A 21949-nucleotide genomic window follows, 5' to 3' on the forward strand; every position below is an offset into this window, starting at 1 on the left:
TTACTCATGCCTTTGTCACCTCTTGGCTGGGTTTACAGTAGTAAGGACATCAGTTCAACCTATAGGACACCCTTTGCACTTCCTCACCACAGAAGTGGCAGCAGCCACTGCAGCTCTCCTCTGACTTCTCTACTGCCTTCAGACAAAATGCTCTACCAGATATAAGGGAGTACTCCATAGTTTCATAGCCTATGACAAGGACATCTTTGGCAAACATACACAGAAACTTCTACCAAGGAATCTTCTGTCACATCCTTCTGTCTCACATAATAGTCAAATACTAATCATGACAATAAAACCCCCAGAACAATAAAACCCAGAGAGACCTACTGTAAAGATCTTTCCTCTTCATGCAGCTCTGGCATGACAGAAGAAATGAGAACAGTAACTGAGCAGCAGTGATAACTGTATAGCCTATATTTCACCTAACACTGGAAGGTATACTCACACTACAATGATGGGCACAGCCATAAACTCTCCCAGAGCAGAGCAGAATACCACTTCAAAGGGAGGGAAGAAAAAAATAAAGGAAGAAAAGAAAAAAAGCAAAACAAGAAAGCCAAGAAAAAGAACTAAAAGAGTAAGTTAAAAGTAGAACCACAGCCTGGAAAAAAAAAAAACAACAAACCAAACCCAAATCAAACTTTTCTGGCTGGTCAAAGCACAAACCCCAGAAATACCACTTAAACATTTAATGAATGCAGTTCATTAAATGCAATTTAATGAATCTCCTCTCTTCTTAGTAGTTTAACAGGCACTTAAAATCAGCTGTACTGCTGTTACAGTATGACTGTATTGATTCTATTTGCTGCCTGTTTTCTGTATAACCAAATTGTTTCATCTGCCACATAGTATTCATTTGCTTTTCAGTACTATGACCTCAGTCCAGGTTCTGGCACCTCAGCATTCCTGAAAGACAGGCCCAATTAAAAGTAATCTTTATCAGGTAAGTCAAATACAGAAAGGAGGAACTCAGTGATCAGAAGCAGTCTCAAAAGTGACCTTTCTGGATTAAGACTGGGCCACTTTGGTAAGGCAGCGCAAAGAAAGCAGAATGTGCTAATCTATCTCCATAAGGAAAGGGCTGTAGTTTTCCAATCTGTAAAATCAGTGCCTTTCATGAACACTACAGTTGCTCCATGTTTATGGCCTTCAGAATTCCTATTTGTGAAAGTGGATCTCTGACCTGTATATTTCACATCATGGTAAGGAAGCAGCTCTCTCTCTTTCCTCCCTTTTATTTGTTCAGACCTTAAAACATTTCATTTGCCTATAAATCTGCTCAGAGACAGCCTGGGCCAAATCCTGAGATGATCACAGCCCCGCTGATGTCCGTGGAGCTCAGAGTCATCAGCCAGCTCTCATCACACTGCATCCTGTCAGTAGCTGTACCATTTACCCCCAGCTGATCCCATCACAGACAAGATTTGCTCTCAGCTCCAGCACTTACTGCAGTTCTCTGCCTTTTTGTTTCGATGAATCACTGTCTTTTGACTGGGTGTGCTGAAGAGGCTGGACCAGTTGACTGTGTGGTAATAGCACAAATTGCTGTTGTCTGTTATGTAGATGTTGCCAGCACTGATCTGCTTCAAGGACTGAAACTGCAGAGAAGTAATGCCTTGTTGCTTTAGGATGAGTAAGGAAAGACCACTGTGATGAAAAGGAAAGAGAGAACAGGAATTAGCTCCAGAAGGCAGAACTGGTTGGGAATTTCACACTAGAATTAGTTACTACTGTCAAGATGATCTTTCTTGCAAAACTGAAATTTGGTCAAAAACCTATTTTGGGGTAACAAATATTCAACTCCTTCCAGTTCAACCATTAACATGTTTTTGAGATAAATCAAAATCTTTTTCAGTTTCCTCAATTTTGCTGTTGAGGAAACTGAATAAGATCCTGATTTTCCCCCCCAACAGAATTAATGCTATGATAGTTTCTATGCTAAGGAGAAACTGACAAAGTCATGCAAAATGTATTAACATCTTCTGTCAGGCATCAAATTAGTATCATTCATACTAATACAGGAAGAAATTGTTATTTTCAAGGAAATTTTTCCAGCCCACTTTCTACATTTCATTTTTCTTTTGTTGTAATATGTGGTTATCGCCTTTCTTCATCAAATGAACAGTAAGTGATTGTCTGTGTAACATGGAAATGACTGCACATTTTTTATGACTGAAGATTAGTGAAGACAATATCCAGTTTCTGGGCATCCTTTAAGTTATTGTATTTTAATGATTATAATTGTTTTCCAGCTGTTCCAAATAAAAATTGCTGCTTTGAAACAGAATGCTGGGCTGTAACTCAACCTCCAGGTTTCACTGCTATTCCCATTAAGCTTGGCTTGCTGTTTAAGATGCCAGCAGAATCCCATGACTGCTTTCCTATAGTCACACAATGGGGAATGAGGGGTTGCTGTACGTATCATTCAGGTACCTTCTTGTGCTTCCCCCGTTATTTCTCACCACATATTTTCTCTTCAAACCAATTCTCCCATAAGAGCTTTCATTTGGAAACATTTCTGGTAAAAATGGCTCTATAGAGCTAACGTATACCCCACATGCCAGGCACCTCAGGATCTCAGAATTCAGATGTACTGATCTTTTACTACTTCTTAGGACCACATTGTTCTGTCGGCATGTGAACCTGCACTTCCAATCACAGCCACTTAAACTTACCAAGAATGCGGTTAAGCTCTCCTATTAATGTCTTCTAAGTTGTTTTACATTCACAAGGTATTTTAAACTGAAATGTACTTTCCAGACAATGCGTTAATAGCTGCAGCAATGAACCAAGATGTTATTTATTCATTTTTAAATCATTACATTCAATATGTATTATCCATTATAAATAACTGATTAGCAAAGATACTGTTCATGAATACCTCAGTTACAGAGAAAAATATATCAATTTATGATGCCCTTCCCAAAGGATCTTGCATTCTGCACTGCTGCACAAAGAATTACTGAATACTAATAAAAAATAATTTCATCAACAGAGTAGGTACCTTACCTATAGAGGGCTCTTCCACCAATAGTAACTAAGTTAGAAAACACCCTGAAATCTGTCATATTCTCAGGCCATGACTGGATGTTCAAATACCCTGAAGGAGAAAAAGGCAAGCACATGCATGTCAGGGATTTCAACCATAAACATTGCTCTATTGCATACATGAGTTAGGACAGGTTTAGCCTATAAATGAAAGACAGTGCTGGTTTGAGAAAAACAAATAAACAGGTAATGAATGCTGCAGACTAATGTCTTCGAATTCATCAGGTTGCTCTCCTCCAAGAAAGCAAATGAAGTCTCATCACAGCAGCATTACATTCACTTTCAACAGCCACAGTGAGGGTGAACCCAAACACAGGCTGGAATCTTGCAATGCCTCCCAGCCTTTTCTGAACAGCAGCAGCAGAAAAGAATGAAGATTTGCCGGAATTAAGAACATTCCATTTTAAAATGTGCTAGACACTTTGGACAGCAGTTGAGAGATCTGTCATGATTCATTAAAAGATGACAAGGCTTTCCTAAAACAAAGACTTTGCATTCACTTCTATGAGTGTGTGAGGACTCTTCATCACCAGAGAACATTCTCTGCACAAGTATGTGGGACTAACGATTTTGTGCTACACAGACCTCTATATACTGCAGTTCCCTATGATTTTGATTCCGTAGTGGACAGAAATGCAGCACATCTTTAAGGACAGGAGTAATTATTACTTAAGTAGTAGAACTGAGACTGTCAAATAGTGCGTTTACGAATGGGAAATGACACACATCCAGTTGTCAGGTTATCTTTGACATTCATTAGGGAGAAACTGAGAGTTTACTTGCATTTTTAACCCCCTTTCTTTGCTGAAATACACAGTTTTTGAGAGCTCCCACGAAGCACATGAGAGAAGAAGTCATTTCAAATTTGTGGCAGCATCTTCTGCTAGACCAAGAGAAGTAGCAGCAAAAGCAGATTGGCTTTGTTTTCCAAGGCATATTTCAAATGCTTTTAGGTGAAGACAATACTTTCCCACATTTCAGCACCATTTTCCTCACCAGGTGCCCCTCTTGCAACACTTGCCCTACTTTGTTAGCATGGGACCAAGACCCCTGGACCACTTAACAAATACAAGATTCATGAATACAGAATGCCCATTATGTTTGGGGTACACAAACATCAGAAGACCAAGACCCCAAACATAATGGGCATTCTGTATCCACAAATCTTGTGTTTTTCAGAAAACCCAACAAATGACAACCACAGAAGCAAAGTGAGAAGTTCAGATTGTAGGAAATCAGAAGCGTGTTACCTGTTATCTCTCTCACTGTTTGGAAGATATTTAATTTCTCTGGATTGATTGCAGCAATTGTGTGATATGGGTCTCTGAAAGATTAAAAGCACAAAATGTGATGCTCTAAATAAAAAAAGAAACAGATTCTCAAAGACGCAGCATGTAGAAAGCAGTATTCAGGAGTATTCATTTTGCTTTTAGGCACATGTGCCAGGTGTCTTTAGACTGTTTCCAACTTCTTCAGACTGTTGATCCTGTAGAACCTGTATCTAACTTCTCCCAAGTCATCTTGAATGAAAATAATGGTGCTTAACAACTTCAAGGTTTAAATTACTAGTGTTTCAACAGATATTTCTGCTCATGAAGAATTAAGGGATTCTAAATAACCACGGGTAACCACCCTAAAGGAAAGATGAATATTCAACATTTTTCCCAGGAATACTAGTTCAGCTGGGATACCATACTACCAGTGACAAAATATAAGCAAAACAAACCAAAGAGCATGCCACCAGCTCCTGACACATAACATTGCAAGGGTAAACTGTTTAAAGGTGTTGAACAGAGAACATCAAAAGCACAGATCCATGCCAAGCAAGTTTGCCACCTAAGAAATTAAATACCCCATCAAGCTTTAAAATATCGAAGTTAGATGTGCTACAGTGTAAAAAGGCAAACCTGATCTTGATTTTGAGAGTGTAAGTACATTTAGTAAGTAGGTTTTTTTGTTTCCCTAATTTTAAAGGAGTAAAGACTCTCCAACTATTTAAGAGGCCAAATAGAAGCTTAACCTGAACAAATATCCTTTCAAAATCCTTCTGTAACACCATGTTACAGTATGTATTGTGTTTTCTGAGTGCAGGAAACATGTTCAGTAAATGTGAAGCATGCATTACCACTTCTAGACTATCTAGACTAGATAACAAGTTTTTACTATCTAAGAAAAACACAGAACTTAGCTTTTAAAATGTATTACTGCTGAATATTGAAAACCCTTGTCTGCAATAAACATAAGCTTGCTGAATTTCACCTCAAAATCCTAAGATAAAGCAGTCTTTAGAGATACAAATATACACTTAAATCCCTTAAACAGCCAAATGTCTGCTATGTTTTATCCACATATAGAACTGTAGAATAATGAAGTCATCTTCTATCATTCTTATTAGCAGAGCCAGGATTTTTCAGTACAACAGACACAGCTGAACTGATCCAAGAATGAGAGTTTCAGCTCATTGTGAAACTGGAGACGGACAACTAAAAGGAAAATAAAGAGCTAGTGAGCACTGAGGGTTTGCTGCAGGGCAAGGAGGATAAGGCGGCAACATTTGCTGTTAGATGCATCTGTCCATTCTCAAAACTACAGCTCCCCTTGGTGTGTCCCACCCATTCACAGGCAGCAACACAAGCAGAAGCAGCTTGGTGTTTCAGCAGCCCAACCAGAAGAAAACAGTAGAAAGAAGGCTACATCCAACCTATACAGGTCCTACCCCTTTCCCAGCCACTGTGTTTTCTGTCCCAGACAGCAGATATGTGTCCTAATAAAGATAATTTTATCCATACACTTTAGCAGAGCATTACCTTAGAAGAATGAGTACTACTGACTCACCAAATTTAGGTCTACTTTCATCACACTTAACATCTGGACATTAATTAAGGCCAGATCATAATTATTTGATTTATATAAGAACTATTACAAATGACTGTGTATAAAACAAATTCATAATGATATGTACAGTAATTTATAAAATAAACTACAAATTCACAAAGACTTGAAGTTCAGGTACCTGGGAAAGAGGCTAAAGAACCACAGGCTTAAAACCATGATGAGATCAATTGTAGTATCACAGTTCCCTATGAAAACAAACCCCCAAAATTCACTCAGCATCTTTCACAAAGTTATTTTCTGACACTACAAGAAAATCTTTCAATTCCCCACAGAGAGCTAGACTTTAAAGTCCCTCCAATCTGAAACACTGGAAGTTCGTACTTCTGAAAGCTGCATTTCACTCTGGGCAACAGAGTGAATTTGTAACAGAACTAACAGGTTGCAGTGGAAATAAATATATTTATATATCTACATCTATATCTTTATCTATATTTCTATATCTATACCTACATCGATATCTATATCTATTACTGTTGTTGCTCTGTACTGTCCATTTATATAACAAACTACTTGTGTTGATCCTGTCATTCACTCAAATTTCTTTCCTGTATCACTGATGTGGAAAATATAACAGAAATGTTAAAGAAAAGGCTGTTTCAGAAATACAAAGTTATTTTAATTAATTCTCAACTCTTCTTCCCTTCTTTTAATATGTACTACTGGAAATATTTAGGGTTGCAGAATTCAGTGTCCATATAATTAAGACTTGTTGGAGTGAGTTTTCTTCATAGAGAATGAAAGACAAAGTGCTACACAATTTAAACATAACATGTCCTAGGTTTATATTCTTCCATTAAGCTAGAACAAAGTATTTTAACCCTCTGCTTTATAGTCCATGTTTTAGATATCTTTTTCGGATGAATATGATTTTACTCAAGGTTGGTTTGGATTACTTGAACTTAGATAGATCTTTTAATAAGACTTACCTTGTAACTTTGCAACTAATAAAAACTTCTGCAACAGTTCGCATGTTCAAAATGACATATAATGCACTGGAGTAATCCCTACAAAATTGCTCATGTGCTCTAGACACTTGCCCTGCATTTACTAGAGTGTTCTGTCCTGTGAGATTTAATAGATTTACACTCAGCCCTTCGACTGGTCATTCGGCCGTATCAGAAGTGTGATGGTCTGGGAGCTGAGTGTGACCTTCTCCAGGGTTTCAACAAGTTCAAAAGCACCACTGCCTTAAACCACTTGAAACAAAGTCCTTCTTCCTCCCTGTGTTACATTAACTTTCACACTGTACTCCCTGCTGGAGAGATGAGAAGATGAACAATGCAGTCAAAGCTCACATTTGCTGGCCTTTTGAGAACCATTGAGCTGCAGGGCCCTGCTGAAGTGGATTTTCAACTCTTTCTCATGGCTGGACTCAAGCTGTAGGAGAAGCATTATAACCAATAACTATATCAAATCAAGGAAACAAGCTGGTTGGTTCCACCTCACCTAGTAGGGAAAAACCAGCCAGGTAGCCTAGTGTCAACCCCATTATTATAACCTAAGCATACCTCAATCTATAGAAAGACTAAAGAAAAATCTGGTGGCACTAATGACACCAGAATTCCATGTCAGATCAACCTACAGATATTCAGCTAATCACATCTTCGCTATGCCATAAAGGTGCAAACATGGAATTGGTTTGGGAACTATATTTAAGATATCAAATGTTGACAACCAGTTGCAAGCAATGTTGAAAGCTCTGAGGAACCTAAAAAACAAGTTAAAATTTGAAGCCTACGCAGTGGTAGAAGCAATTGAGTACTTCACACTGTTAAAGTACCACAAAATATCTGCATACTTATCACAGTAAAGGGGAAAAAGGCTTTAATCTTATTTGTGCATTTTGACAACCAATACCTCAAAGTGTCACATGTAATTCACCATGGCTGATTACAACATGAAAGCTTGAATTAGTAAGAAGGTACAATCATATGCTTGTTCTCTCGATGACAAAGAACACAATGTAAGAATGCAGTCATTGCATGGGACCTCACCTCACAATCAAAACAATACATCTGTCTTCCCTAGACACATCCCACCCTTACAGCATTTGCACCATTCATGCATCTTTGTGATAAGGGTTAGCACACAGTGCACCAAACCACCAGCAGCAAGGCACTAGTGTTCTGGCTGAAATACTGTCCTTTAGAAGAAAACCTTAGTGTGACTTTGTAAACACTGGTTCTGTAACTCCACATCTTCAACCATTACTAAGACTTGTGCAATATACAGTCGTATTTAAACCAAACTACTGGATTTAAATACCAGTGGGTATTGTGTACCTCTGCAATTGAAACTGAAATATATACATCAAAGCTCATTGACAAGAGGGAAGCCTTTTCGCATGTATATGCGGAGACAGCCACTCAGACTACAACAATTTCTCTTAGGTGAGGGGCTCTCTCTGCATATTCTGCACATTAGACCTGCTGGTCATAGGAAACTTCAAACAAACTAATTGGAGGTAACTTCCCTTTCTCCCTTCTATTCTCTAATCAGCCGTTATTGTAAGCTGTCCTGGATTCAGCCAGTTCTGAGGATCTCATAAGGTAACAAAGATCAGTCATCTTTTCTCTTTCTAGTGCAAACAGCCTACTTCATCCTTTCTTTCCCTAGAAGTTGAATCATAAGAATCAAGGTAACAGTTTCTTTCATAATCGAAGGCAGGAAAATGATTTATCCTGGATCTGCTATCACGTAAAAGCAGCCTGAAGTCATCATTAAAAGGTGGCTGCAATTCATTTCAGCTGGCACCATGACATAACATCTTAACATTTTGTCACTTACCCATGAATCCCAGTAACAAGGAAGATAAGGTTGCCATTGATCTTGGTGCAGTTTATGAACTTGTCAATGTTGCTGGAATCCACTGTCTGAGCTGACACTAAACTCCCTGTTCCAATGCCATCACATGCTGCCAAAACAAGGAGTTTGTGTAAATAACCAGGAAAAACAGTCATTGAATCAGAACACGAGTCTTCATTTCTTTCAGACATGAAAGCAGCAGAGAGGTGTTAAAACAGCACCCTTTACCCATATTCTTAAGGAAGCACATGTCAATTTAAAACAAACAATAAGCTAAATTAGCTCTCACAGAAGCGCATCCTGGCATACAGGTTAAGATATTTCACACTGCACCTAAATGCAAGTGCAAAACGCACAATATCCCACTCAAGCCTTCCATCACGTAATGTATCCTATCTCCCCAGCTGGTCTCCTCTAATAGCAACTACCAGCAGTACACGTGAACATTTAAAAAACCTGTGATAACTTCCCTCCTCACAGGCTAAGAGCTTGACAGGAACACTACACATGTATTTTCATGCATGAAACTATTTATCCAGCAAACATGTTATTTGTTGAAATTAGGTTAAAGGGCTGGATATCGCCTTCACTTAGAATTCAGCATGTCAGTACCCTGCCTAGGCAGAGATCTCTGTGTTTGACTGTTTCAGCCACACGGAGTTAACTGATGATTTACACCATACTTCAGTAGCTTCATTGTGAATCCCTTCCAGATATGGCTTCCACTAGGACTGAAAAGTGGCATAGGCCCATGTGGGAAAACTGATGGTGCTTTGCTCCTGAGACCTTTGAGCAGGGAGCAGAAAGTCTCCCCAGTGGAGCTTTAGACAGCAAAGTAAGCTATAGATTTCAGTCTTCTTAACAGTACCATCACTGAAAAAATCCTAGCCTACATTTTAGGCATTTCGGAAGGAGGTAGAAAATGCTCAGAGACATTTTTGAAAACCAGAGGAAATAAATGGAAATCATTACATTGACAAGTATGAGACATATCATACATTGAAGCCAGTGCTTTAGAATGGCCCTCTTTGGAATGACAAAAGGACAGCTCTGAAACACTTCCAGGAAATACCTATCATTAAAATACCATAATAAAGAATTCTTTCAGATTTCTGTAAAACCAAAGGAGAAATACCCATAATTTTTATCTAACCAAATGTAATTAGTTTGGTTATATTTCTATTACAACATCATAGATTTTAATTCTATTCATATTCTTCACACAGGCTATACAGCTCAAAGTTCTGTGTGCATCCAAAGGCTATTAATATTCTTCAATGTATTCATGAAGGGTATTTCAGGCCAAAAAAATACTCCGCTTTGCTCTGCTACAGCATTGACTACATTCAAGGAAGTTTATACTGAACTACTGCTTACCTTTAGGACAAATGTCAGTGCAGGGCTTGCACATCTTAATACCATTTTCTTCAACCTCCATCTTGGAGCTTGGACACGCACGGACACAAGAGCTAGAATCTACCACAAAGTTGTCTGAAGAGAAAAGAAGGTATTGTCAGAAAGTGAACCACTGGGCTAAATAATACTGGGACACATGGTTTTGGACTCTGTCAATACATACTATTAATCACCTCAGCACTTCCACACTGACATTAATGTTTCACGTTCCGTATTTTCAGAAGTGTATTACTATTTGTAGCAAAGGAAGCTACAGTAATTAGAGAGAAATAAACAAGATGCTCTGCCCTGTCTCTTTCATAAACACACACAAACATATACATTTGGGATAAAATACTGCTCAAAATGACAAGTATTTCAATTTTGCCTTGTAAAAAAACTGCCAAAGGGGATATAGACTGATCTTACCTAACTGTCAGCTTAATACTGTCAAGAAAGGAAAAATAAAGGGAAAATTTTCAACTAAGTATTTGGACAAAGACTCGTAGCCCTTAAGTAGTGCATAGTAAAAACACCAACAAAAAAAATCTTGCTTCAAAACCCCACCATTCTATTATAGACAGAACTAAGCTTTGACAGTGACAGCTTCAGCCCACTGTCAATCTGAACTTCTCCACAGAGATTCAAAATCTGGATTTTGCTTTCAGTTCAATTATGGTTCCATTTATTATAGATTACTCATCCTTCTTATATGTAATTTATGGATAAAATAATTAATGCACAGCACAACTGTAAACCTTGGTGGGAATGCAAGAGAGGCCAAGAACACTGTCTCCCTTATTTTCCTTACTAAAACAGCACTATCCAACTGCATAAGTGATGACCCTCTATGTTTTTCTGTTACTTGTCATCATCTGTCTGGTATCTCAGAAGCATGTGGCTTCTAGATACACGGGATTATTCCTTTTAACTCCCACTTCCTTTCTAATTTTACTCTGGGGCTTTAAGATTGTACAGTCAGTACTACATGGGTTTTCCTCACTGGGACAGCACTGCTCAGAAAATATTTATGGTAACTTTCTGTCACAGAATCACAGAATGGTTTGGGTTGGAAGGGACTTTAAGATCACCCAGTTCCAACCCCCTGCATATGGGTAGGGATGCCTCCCGCTAGAGCATATCACTCAAGGCTCTGTCCATCCTGGCCTTGAACACTGCCAGGGATGGAGCCTTTACCACTTCTTTGGGTACCCTGTTCCAGCACCTCATCACCCTCACAGTAAAGAACTTCTTCCTTAGATCTAACTTGAACTTCCCCTGTTTTATTTTAAACCCATTACTCCTTGTCAAACCATCATTGTTCCAAGTTAAGAAAAGGGCCTCACTCTCATGAAAGCATTTGGTACTGGCTAGTACAGGTGGTAGTGCATTGTTACTTTTCTGAAGCAGAAATTTATAGCCTTTTATAATCCCAGTAACTATTTTAACAGTTCATTTAGATCATGCTGATCTAGAGCATAAATGCTGGTCTAATGGTGGTCAGGAAAACAAGAAACCTAGTGTATTCCCTTTTTGTTTTTTTAAGAAAATCACTATAGGGTAAGTGGGAATTGTCACCAACCCAGAATGTCACTGCCTTTAGTTAACACATGACTTATTACAGGCTGCAAGCACATGTGGAGTGATTTGAGATACTGCACTGTGCACTTAGCTCTCATTGTCTCACTGTTTTGTTCAGCTCCTGAAATGTAACTCACACTCCCCATCCCTGCAGGAAAAAGCAGGTAACGCAGCACTTACGTGGGCACTTTTTGACACAAAAAGCCCCATAGGTGTACTTGGCATTGTGATTGTGCTCCAGCTGGAAGGTGGTAGGATTGTATACAAAAGTCTGGGGGCACTGTGTGACACATGCACCACTGTCATTGAAATTCATACAAGCCTGCAAAACAAGGGAGAAGAAACCAGTAAAGTCAATCATATAGCTGCCTTTGTTTGGGTTTTGTTGTTTTGGTTGGTTGGTTGGTCTTTTTTAGTTTAAACCACAGTCTTGATGGTTCAGACTTGCTGCAACAGTGAGGAGTGCGACATATAGTTTTCTGGCCTTCATTTTGGCTGCTTAGATTTCTTGCTAGGATCTTGGCTAATCCAAGACTTACAAAAGGGGACTCACTAAGCCCCTTTCGTTTGAAATACAGTTGACTGTTACAGCACTTCCCACAAAAACATAACAACACTGTAATTTGTTTCATAACTGTTGTTACTACCAGCAATTAACTAATTCACAACTTGATAGGACATTCTAAAACTGCCAAGAGTGAACTACTATTTATCACAGTCAGTCTAAACAAATGCTAATGACTTTTCAGAGGTCCAATCTTTAGATTTCTTACAGCATGAGTCCATCGCCAGCTGAAAACTGAAATTCCCAATTAGAAAGCAAGAGGGATAAAAACTTCTTTTGAGCTAGCACAGGAGGGAGTCATTTCCCTAAGTGGCAAGTTTAACAAGGTCAGTTGCTTCACACACTGAGAAAAGAAAATAGGACTCTATATCACTTAGCATTCAAGCTCAGCCACCCACAGCTGACAGAGGACAGGGCCCTGACAAATGAAGAGGCAAGTGTGTGGATAAAGAAAGTAACGGTATGCAGGGAAAATAATTGACCATGCAAGACTGATAATTACTAATAGAAAACCCCCACTGATTTTGACACTCCTTATCACCACATATTGTGTCTATGGCTTTAACCACAGCTTATATAAAACTGTTGGAGTAATATTCACAAAGCATACCATAAATGAACAAGTTCAGATGAATATGAAAGCTGTAGCCAGGCTTGGATCCCTCTAGCAGTTTAAGCAACCGCTGCTACTGGATACCGCTTCCCCACTAACCCGTCTTCCAGAAGCCAGGCTGCTTTATAAGTTTAATTAAGGGATGAAGCCTTTTGGTATGTTTCCAGGTTGTAAAACATACAAATGGTTTTGACACTTTAGAGTCAGCAATATAGCAACATGTGTCTCCTCCCCTCCAGGGCTGGGATTGCGAGAGAAAAAGTGGAAAAGATTTCTCTGTTCTGCTGCTTTTATCTACATTCAGATCAGGACCAGCAGGACTGAAGGAAGTTACTTGTCATGTTAAAAGATTTCAGAAGGGAGAAACTAATAATGTAACCAAGGGAGAAGGACAAAATCTGCTGCTGAAAGGGACAAACAGGGAGTTCCATGATGAACGCACTGTCCTATTTGGAGCATGAGCTAAGCCAAACTGCTGATCCTGTCTTTTCTGGTTCTTTACAACGCGTATTATAAAACCAGTCAGTTTCTCACTGAACCAGTTTTCCTTTCTTTCTTACAAAGACAAATACAGTCAGTTATGTTTTTACTAAGAACTGGATGGGAAATCCTCCCTAGAAATAGGGTTGTGTCACTTTCCTGGTACGATTAGGCACTCACAGACCCTCCTATACGTTTCACGTTTTAGATCCAGTTTGGGTTTGAATGCAGCAAAAGAGCATCTCTAAAACTTTGGTTTAGCATGTTTGCTTGCAGGATGTCAGATGATTATTATTGTCTTGCTCTTAGAACTGAATATGTAAATGATTGTATGGCAGCATATGGAGGAGGATGGATGAATTTTATCTAGAAATATTAAAACCATATTTACAACAGGACGTTATTGCAAGCTGCTGTAATACGCTAAAGGATTTGCAATGCTTCATAAACTGAGCTTCTGCTTATTAATAACTACCGATTTAGTTTATTTCCTCAACACATTTTTTACATCCACTGTTGACTTAAAAGGTACTTTATCACACATATGACAATCCTTTAATAATGGTTTAGCAATTTCATAAAGTAAAGCACACCAATACTCTTTGGAGAGATGGCATTTCTCAGGAAAAGCTCACCTAGAAGATTTGGGAACTTGTAATTTGTGACTAGAATACTTTGTATACATTTGTATATGCAAACTTCTAGCATTTGGTGCTTAACGCTGCTGATTAGTGAATGAAAGCACAGGAAAATACACAAGGCAAAACTAAAGTTCTGTACCTCAGCTGACAGCTAAGCACAGTTGTCTACAGCCTAAAGGGTTACACTTTTCTCCCAGTGTGTACTAAGCAAGTAATGATTAGTCCTGAAAATTGCCAGACCCCTGCTGAATTTCTTTTACATTGCTCTTGGGCCAGGAGTGAATGAGAATAAAGCTCTGGGTGCTTCTCTGCTGGATCAGAACAAACACACCAGTTGATTTTTTAGCATATGTATTTCTATAACTGCCACAATTGAGAAAGTCTAACTCATTTTCTTTCAGGCTGCAGTACTACAGAACTTATGCTGTGAATAACTTGTCCTTGACCTTTGAAAACAGACTCATATCAACACGTAAGATTTGAGGATGCTCCTCAACAGACATATGGGAACAGTAACTGCATTCTTCCTCTTTCCTTTACCTATTTAGATTGTACATGACTTGGGAAAGAATGTTATTTCCCCATCTCTCTAGTCCAAATACAACACAGTAGTTCCAGTGAGTGCTGGATCAGGTGTACCACATGTATGGAATATCTACTTGTGCAAACCACAGCCACAAAGATCAGCTTTAGTAAAACCTTAGCAGTTAAATCAAGCCATCACTCCACTTCAGCAGCAGCAAAAGAACAGCATTTAGAATGTGGTTTTGAAGCACAATACCTACTGCTATCAAATGATACCTGAACAGCGAGCAAGTTTCAGGTCCAAGCAGGGGAAAATTAATTTTGGCCCATTCATTATGATATGCTTGTTTACACTATCAACACATCTGCAATTTGCCCTAAGATCCCTCCTCCCAATCCTTGTAAAAGGAGCCTACTCAATTTCACAGATACTTGTCTGTTCAGTCAGTTGGGTACCTCTGAAAATCCACCTCTCTAGTTCTAGGCTTCTTCAGGCCTAGGTGTGCTTCGCTGAAAACATTAGCAAAACTTGCCTTTGCGTGATGAGCTGCACATTTTTTGAGATCAGTGTTGGATCTGAAGCTGCCTTACGCTACTCCAGATAACTGACTACATGGAAGACAAATTTGTCTAAAGGCCTCTATGTTCAGACTATTTTTTTTAGGAAAAAGTTAGCCTCTTCCTCTTTTCATCTAAAGCACATGTAGTAGCACACATTTGAGGTAGAGTTTTTTTGAAACCTATTTCCTTCCATCTCCACTAAGAAGCATGCCAGTAAAAGAAAGCTGTATTTAAATCAAGCCTGGCAGTAGCAGGAAATACCTTTCACAGAGAAGCTAAATTGTATTCTTGACTTTCAAATAAAAAAGCACACAGAGCAGCAATAAAAGCCGTGCTCAAATGTAATGATAAATACTTCTAAAAATTCCCTATAAAAGTTAGAAAAAGCAAAAGATAAAAATCACAGAGATTAGCATATTAATGGTTCCCAATCTGTATTTACAGATCTTATAAATCTGTTAATGGGTAATATTAAGTAGATAATGTGATGTTAATATAATGTGAGAATATTAAATGCTAAAATTGGCAGTCTGAATCTGGGAGTGTGCATGCAATACATTAAAAGGGACAAAACTGTAAATTTAATGGATTAAAGCATTAAGGATTTGCAGTGTGACTGCCAGGAAGAAGAAAAATGAGAACTCTCACACATACAAAGCAATCAGTGTCTTTAGGTCCAGAACAGCCTCCAGCGCACTCCCGGTGGCAGCAGTCGCTGACATAGGGCCCGTAGCACCGTCCATCACATTGCTCTGCACACACTGTCTTCGTTACTAGGAGGAGGCAGGGAAAACAATCATGTCAGAATCAGAGCTAAGAAGAGAGCTCTTCAACTGCACACTGAGAAAGAGAACAAACTGAACAGCATACGGAATAAAAGCTCAAGTTTTAAGGGAGTTGCTTCAATGGTACTGGCCACTCATATCCACCTCCACTCTTTAGGAACATGCACTTTGCTCAAGGACTGAGGAGGACGAATTTTAAAGTGTTTGCTCTCACCCTTGGAAATTCATGTGGAATATTATTTTCACATTAATAGTTTCTGTAAATGGGACATGAAAAAAAAAAGGCCCACAAAACAGCATAAACTTCCACCAGTTCCATGTGAGTTTTCCCCCATGAAGAACAGCAACATTGAGTACATGAGTGAAATTCAGAGGGAGGCCAGCAACCCCAGAGTCAAATACTGCTCGTGATGGCAACCAATCCGACAAGCAGTCAATGAGGTAACAGAACAGAAAACAACCTGCAGATTGGAACACATTTGGAAACACCACCTACCTTTTTGAAATAACACAGTCCTGCCTTCATTCATCCAGGGCAACAAGTACATTCTACCAACTGGAAAGCACAGTGATTGAACTGGTACCACACTACAGTACTTGAGGGCTTAGTCTTGTGCAAAGGATGGTGAACAGGTGGAGAATCTCCCTCCCTTCACTCACTTATAGCCTCTATCTTTATTTTACAGAAAAAGCAATTATTATCCACAGGACTACACCAGCCACCACTTACAGAATGCCAGGAAGCTGTGCTGTTGGCTGCCTTTTGATAAAAGCAGGGACATTCCACTTCTGCAATTAACCTTTAACATATATTTTGTTAATTACTCCTCTACAGAAAACACTTTTCAAGAAGCCAGAGAACACAGAATTCCGTCCAACTTTCTGCTCTACTATTCTACTATTTCATGTATCAGTAACTCCTTTATAAGTACTTTCCAATCCAAATTCCCTCCACTATTTGCCAGAAATATTTGAGTAATGCCAAAGCTTCTTGATATACACAATATTTATTTAGGACATAAAAATGAAATAACTGAAGAGGGAAGTCATCATTTATAATCTATGGAATAAAGCAATGTACTTTTAGAGTAATTCCATCTTGCTGGTACCAGAGGCAACCCCCCAGACAGAAAACACTTCTGTGCCTTATGCAATCTAATTGAAGAAGTACTGGAAATGTCTGTAAATGCACTTGCTGTCAGCACTGCTAGAGAAACAGATTAAAAGGATTTGTTTATTTGAGTAACACTGTTGATAAACGTTAGGACAGAAAGATGAAACAGTGGCATATGTTAAGCAAAACACACATCGCAGTGTGGTGTTAAGCAAAACACCACACCACTAGCTGATAGGCACAGAGTCTCATCTCATGAAAACAAAGACCTCATTTATTCAGTGAGTGCATGTTGTTTTCTGCCAGTTGAGAAACTGGCCCCTAGCACCTGGATGTGCCCTGGACTAGGCACTAAATGCTTCCTATCTAACTAACTGCTAACTAACTGCAAAGGGAGGCAAGGCACAGATTTATCCTGACATCTGACTATTTGCCAGTCTCCCCCTCTGCCAGCAGCGAAGAGGCACAGAAGCAGAGGACATTCATTTCATTTTCCCCCACAACCCAAATCAAATAGAAACAGGGGAGACTGAGATGAGCTCTTAGGCAGAAGCTCTTCCCTGTGAGGGTGCTGAGGCGCTGGCACAGGGTGCCCAGAGAAGCTGTGGCTGCCCCATCCCTGGCAGTGTTGAAGGCCAGGTTGGACACAGGGGCTTGGAGCAACCTGCTCTAGTGGAAGGTGTCCCTGCCCGTGGCAGGGGTTGGAACCAGATAAGCTTTAAGGTCCCTTCCAACCCACTCTGTGATTCTATGAAATCCTCTGGGCTTACCTGTGTCACTCCTCAGTCACGGAGCTGTCCCCTGAGCCAAGAGGACAGAATCCAAACACTGCCTCCCTTTTGCACAGCAACTGTTTGTGGCCTCATTTGTTAAAATGCCTCCTCCTCTGTCACCTCCTCTTTCTGCCCCTCAGGCTGGTGCTACCGCAGCCATGCACTGGAACGCTCCTGACGGCAGCCCCTCCCTCATGGCACGCTCAGGGCACCCCTCTGTGGCACACAGGCTCAGTGCCCCCTTACAGAAGGTTCCGCAGGCAGAGGGTGCAGTGCTCGGGTTCCCCTCACCAGCACACACACCCCTCCATCACACCCTACAAAACTACTGTGCACCAGCAGCATATTTCTGTCTTTATTTCTTTTTGGGTCCTTTTTGAGCCTAAGGAGCTAAATTTCGCGCGGACGCAATCAATGTTGTTACAACAGGAAAAGAGGACAAGACACACCACCACGGGCGCTCACTGGTGGGATGCTGTTAAAAAGCATTCCTCACCATAGCTCCACAGCAACTTCACACTCTATTTAAAGCTGGTGTAAAGCAACTCTGTGCAGTCAATGAGTACAAGCCACCTCATTAACTCAATTATAATTTCTTTACCTCAGTGCCAGCTGCTGTTGGGAGTTGGTCAAAGTGTCCACCATCACCATATAATCATTGCTTCCCTGCGGAGGAGCTTTCCTGGCAGGCTTTTAGAAGGGCAAAGGGGCTGAGGCCTAGCAGCATGTCCTGTACCATCGGCTGCCAGAGGCACTGGGAATCATCCACTGCTGCTTCCCAAAAAACCAGCCCTGAGGGGGATGAATCCCTGCCTCTCCCATGCTTGGTGTCCATGCTCGCAAACCATACTGACCAGCCCTGGGCATATCCAGCAAAGGCACCCTCTTCTCATCAGCCCACAAGCTATTACTTCCAGTTGCCAAGACCTGTATTTGCAGGATAACACACTCCTTTCAAGCTGAGCTGCAGATAATGACACTTCCCAAGGCTGAGCAGTTTAAACAGTGGTGGGGAACAAGCTCCAACAACAGCAATGGATTTAAGCAATTTACTGATATCTTTTCAGCAGTTTTCACACTATTAGGCTAGGACAAAGCCTTCGCCATTATTCACCTTCCTCTAGAGCCCCACAGGAAGCCTTGTGCAATGGATAAGGTTACAGATATTGTAATTTCTATTCTTAAAATTCCCTAAGAGACTACACCAATGTATTCCAGAGTAAAGCAAGAGAACCCCCTGCACCAAGGCTGACTGGAGGGATATGGCTCCCTTTTCAACACAGCATACTCTGCTTATGATTAGATGCCAGCTGAATGAGGGCCTCTATCACGCTGTTCAGGATAGGGACCATTTGGGGTTTTTCTCAAGACTAGAAATAATAAATAGTTTTGCAGAATTTACAATTACAGCAATGGTTTGTCACTGTTCTTCCCTAAGTGTTCATCTTGCTTGTAACGCAAACAATGCCAACAGAAATGCCAACATTTCACACTAGGAAAAGGCCACAACATACTGTATTTCTCTTCTGGTTCAGGGCATGCTGAATTTGCATCATAAGTGCGATTGAGGATGAGGTTCTGGAAGGGCCTATCAGATACTTAAGTGATAACACGCACCAAGACAGAGAAGAGCTTAGAGGGCTCTGAACGTTTTTAAGGGCTCATATTCAAGACAGTTTGCAGTGAAGGGTTTTCCCCAAAGCAAATCAAATCAAAGTCAATAGTGGGCATTTTCTGAAGACCCAAACCAATCTGATTGTTCAGATTCCAATGAACCTAACTCACAGTTCAGGCTCCTGCAGTCATTATCATGGGGTGACCCTATAGCAAATGTACATAGCCACACTGGTTTCAAGAGATAGAAAGCTTTTTCACAACAAACTTTCCTCCAAATGAATCAACTGATTTTATAGCTGTGACTCAATATATGAAAGAGTGAAACGCATAGGTAAGTATTACCCAAAATATATCAAGCTACATGCTCAGACTGATGAATGTTGGTGAGTGGCTCCTAGAGGGGCCACATGGCTTGAGAGTGCCAGATACTTGTTTCTTCACCCAACATAACTGCTGGGTGACAGCCAAGTCAAATCAGACTTGAGGCTCAGCACGACTACCCGCCCTGACACGCACTGACCCTCTGTGGGATCCCAAGATACCTGACACAGAACTGTCACAACTGGAACCAGGACAGCAAAGGGCAAACACCAAGGTCTTGAAAAAGCGTGCCATGTGTTGGGATGGGTTTCAGTGATGAAGTAATAAGCTGTGTTGGGGACAGGGTGGAATGAGCACTTCTTATATGTGTGCAGTTAATCAGTCTCCTTAATTAAAGATTAAGGGAAACAATAATGTCAGGGCACTATAAATCTATGACGAAAAAACGGGAAGTAACTGAAATCAATGAAAAAGTCTTCTGAACATGCACAGTTATTAGAGAAATACAAGGATTTTAATTAAAGATGTTGGCTCCAAGCAAAAATGCTGGGTTACCCTGACTGATCTAAGCTGCTGGTTCAGCTCTTTCACTCTCCCCCCACCAGGCTCCTGCTTGCTTTTTGCTGCTCTAATTGGGTACTTACTGCATCGGCACCTTCTTTTCTCAGCAACATCAGCTGCACAAAGACTGTATAAACACAATTATGCTCAGGCCAAACTCCTGTACACATACACAGTCACAGAGGGTTTTACATTTGATAAATATTTATGTCTCAAGTTTGATTTAAAGGCTCTTTGCCTGTTTTGCATTCCCTATTTTAATTTGCATTTCTCTCTTTGGTTTCAGTTACGTTTCTCTAGGACAAAGTACATAATCTGTCCTTTTAATAAAATAATGTATTCCATTTGTAAAAGTTCCTACTTCTTTTCACAGAAAAAGTTAAAAAAAACCCCAAACAACAAAATCTTAACAGACATCAACAGCAAAAATAGTAACAATGTAACTACAGATTTTCAAATTTGATTAGTAACTTCCCAAAGCATTTGTTCTTGTGAGGTTATTTATGTTCTACTTCGTGGGTGCCCAAGACTCTTCCAAAAATAGATTCTTTTTAAAGTACTTTTACATTAGCCTTTCCTGACACTGAAACAAAGAACACCACCTGCCTTTTAGATGTTCAATATGAATATTTACTAATATTTTAATCATAAAAGATGACTGAATTGTTAAGTGCAGAGAACAGTGTGCTGAAATTACATCTTCTCTGCCTCCTGACAGAACAGCTTACTTTACATTTCCTATTAATTGTCTTCTTAAATGGATAAATTCTCTTGTCACATCAAGTGATACATTAGGACCGAGTCAGATGCAGGTGGTGTTTCAGACTGAGTCGGAAGTACAGAGAGACATTGCTGGAAGGCAACATAAGAAGAAGGTAGGTAAATGATATTCATGCAAAAAAACAAAAAGATTTGGATTCTTTTCCCCCATGCAATTTGAAATGAAAGATACGGATTAAGATCTTTCATTTTTCATCCTTTCCCAGGAAAATAATTTAAATCTTATCTTGGGAGGGGGGCTCATTAGAATATTTTGCTTCAGTGATTTGATAAAAAAAATTACAATATTAAAATGCAGATGTACCTCTGAGTTGTTTCTAAGAACAAAATAGTTTGACACTGGGATGTAGTACTGCTGAAGTGTTTTCCTACATGCTTGCAAGTCCTGCATCCCCATGGTGACTAGGTTAAGGTACACACTATGTTTGTGATACCATTCATCCTACCTAAGAACAGCGTTTGTAAGCTTGAAAGACAGGGATGTTTTTTAAAGTCAGAAATGAAGGCAGCAAAAACCTTCATATCACCACTTGCATTTTTATGTTGAGTCCCTACTCTGCTTTGGTCTGCAGAAAGTGCAATGAAGAAATGCCCACTGCCAGCCTAATACTCAGGTTTTTTCCTTCAATCCTGCTGTTAACCCAAGGTGCAGCAATGTCAGGGAAGCAAAGAGGAAGTAGATGATATAAAATTAACTCCTGCCCCTGACAATCAGAGGCTGCAGAGTCTGCTTGAAGGTAAAAGGCTGTAGAGTAGCTACTTCAATCAGAAATGTGTGATCTGTGTACCTCCCTGGAACTTAGATGCCATATGTCTTTCCAGAGTTTATTATTTTAAATCCACAGTTGTGCCTTAGCCTGTCCCCACTATTTGGAATTGAGAGGGC

General features: G+C 39.9%; 1 protein-coding gene across 7 annotated transcripts in view; it reads right to left on the reverse strand.

Moving 5' to 3' along the window:
- ERBB4 (erb-b2 receptor tyrosine kinase 4) overlaps positions 1-21949 on the reverse strand; it is a 606677-nt gene that overhangs the window by 159494 nt on the left and 425234 nt on the right. For all 7 annotated transcript variants that reach the window (XM_057412359.1, XM_057412357.1, XM_057412354.1 and 4 more), the window contains exons 6-12: positions 15767-15885; positions 11908-12049; positions 10129-10242; positions 8734-8860; positions 4302-4375; positions 3013-3103; positions 1451-1650 (exon numbers count right to left, since the gene is read on the reverse strand). In XM_057412359.1, coding sequence (XP_057268342.1) covers positions 1451-1650; positions 3013-3103; positions 4302-4375; positions 8734-8860; positions 10129-10242; positions 11908-12049; positions 15767-15885 — 867 coding nt within the window. The remainder of the gene's footprint in view (positions 1-1450; positions 1651-3012; positions 3104-4301; positions 4376-8733; positions 8861-10128; positions 10243-11907; positions 12050-15766; positions 15886-21949) is intronic.

Source organism: Pezoporus wallicus, unplaced genomic scaffold (genome assembly GCF_028554395.1).
Source record: "Pezoporus wallicus isolate ANWC-B61680 ecotype Strahan unplaced genomic scaffold, APGP_CSIRO_Pwel_v1 contig_6566, whole genome shotgun sequence".
Lineage (NCBI taxonomy): Eukaryota > Metazoa > Chordata > Aves > Psittaciformes > Psittacidae > Pezoporus > Pezoporus wallicus.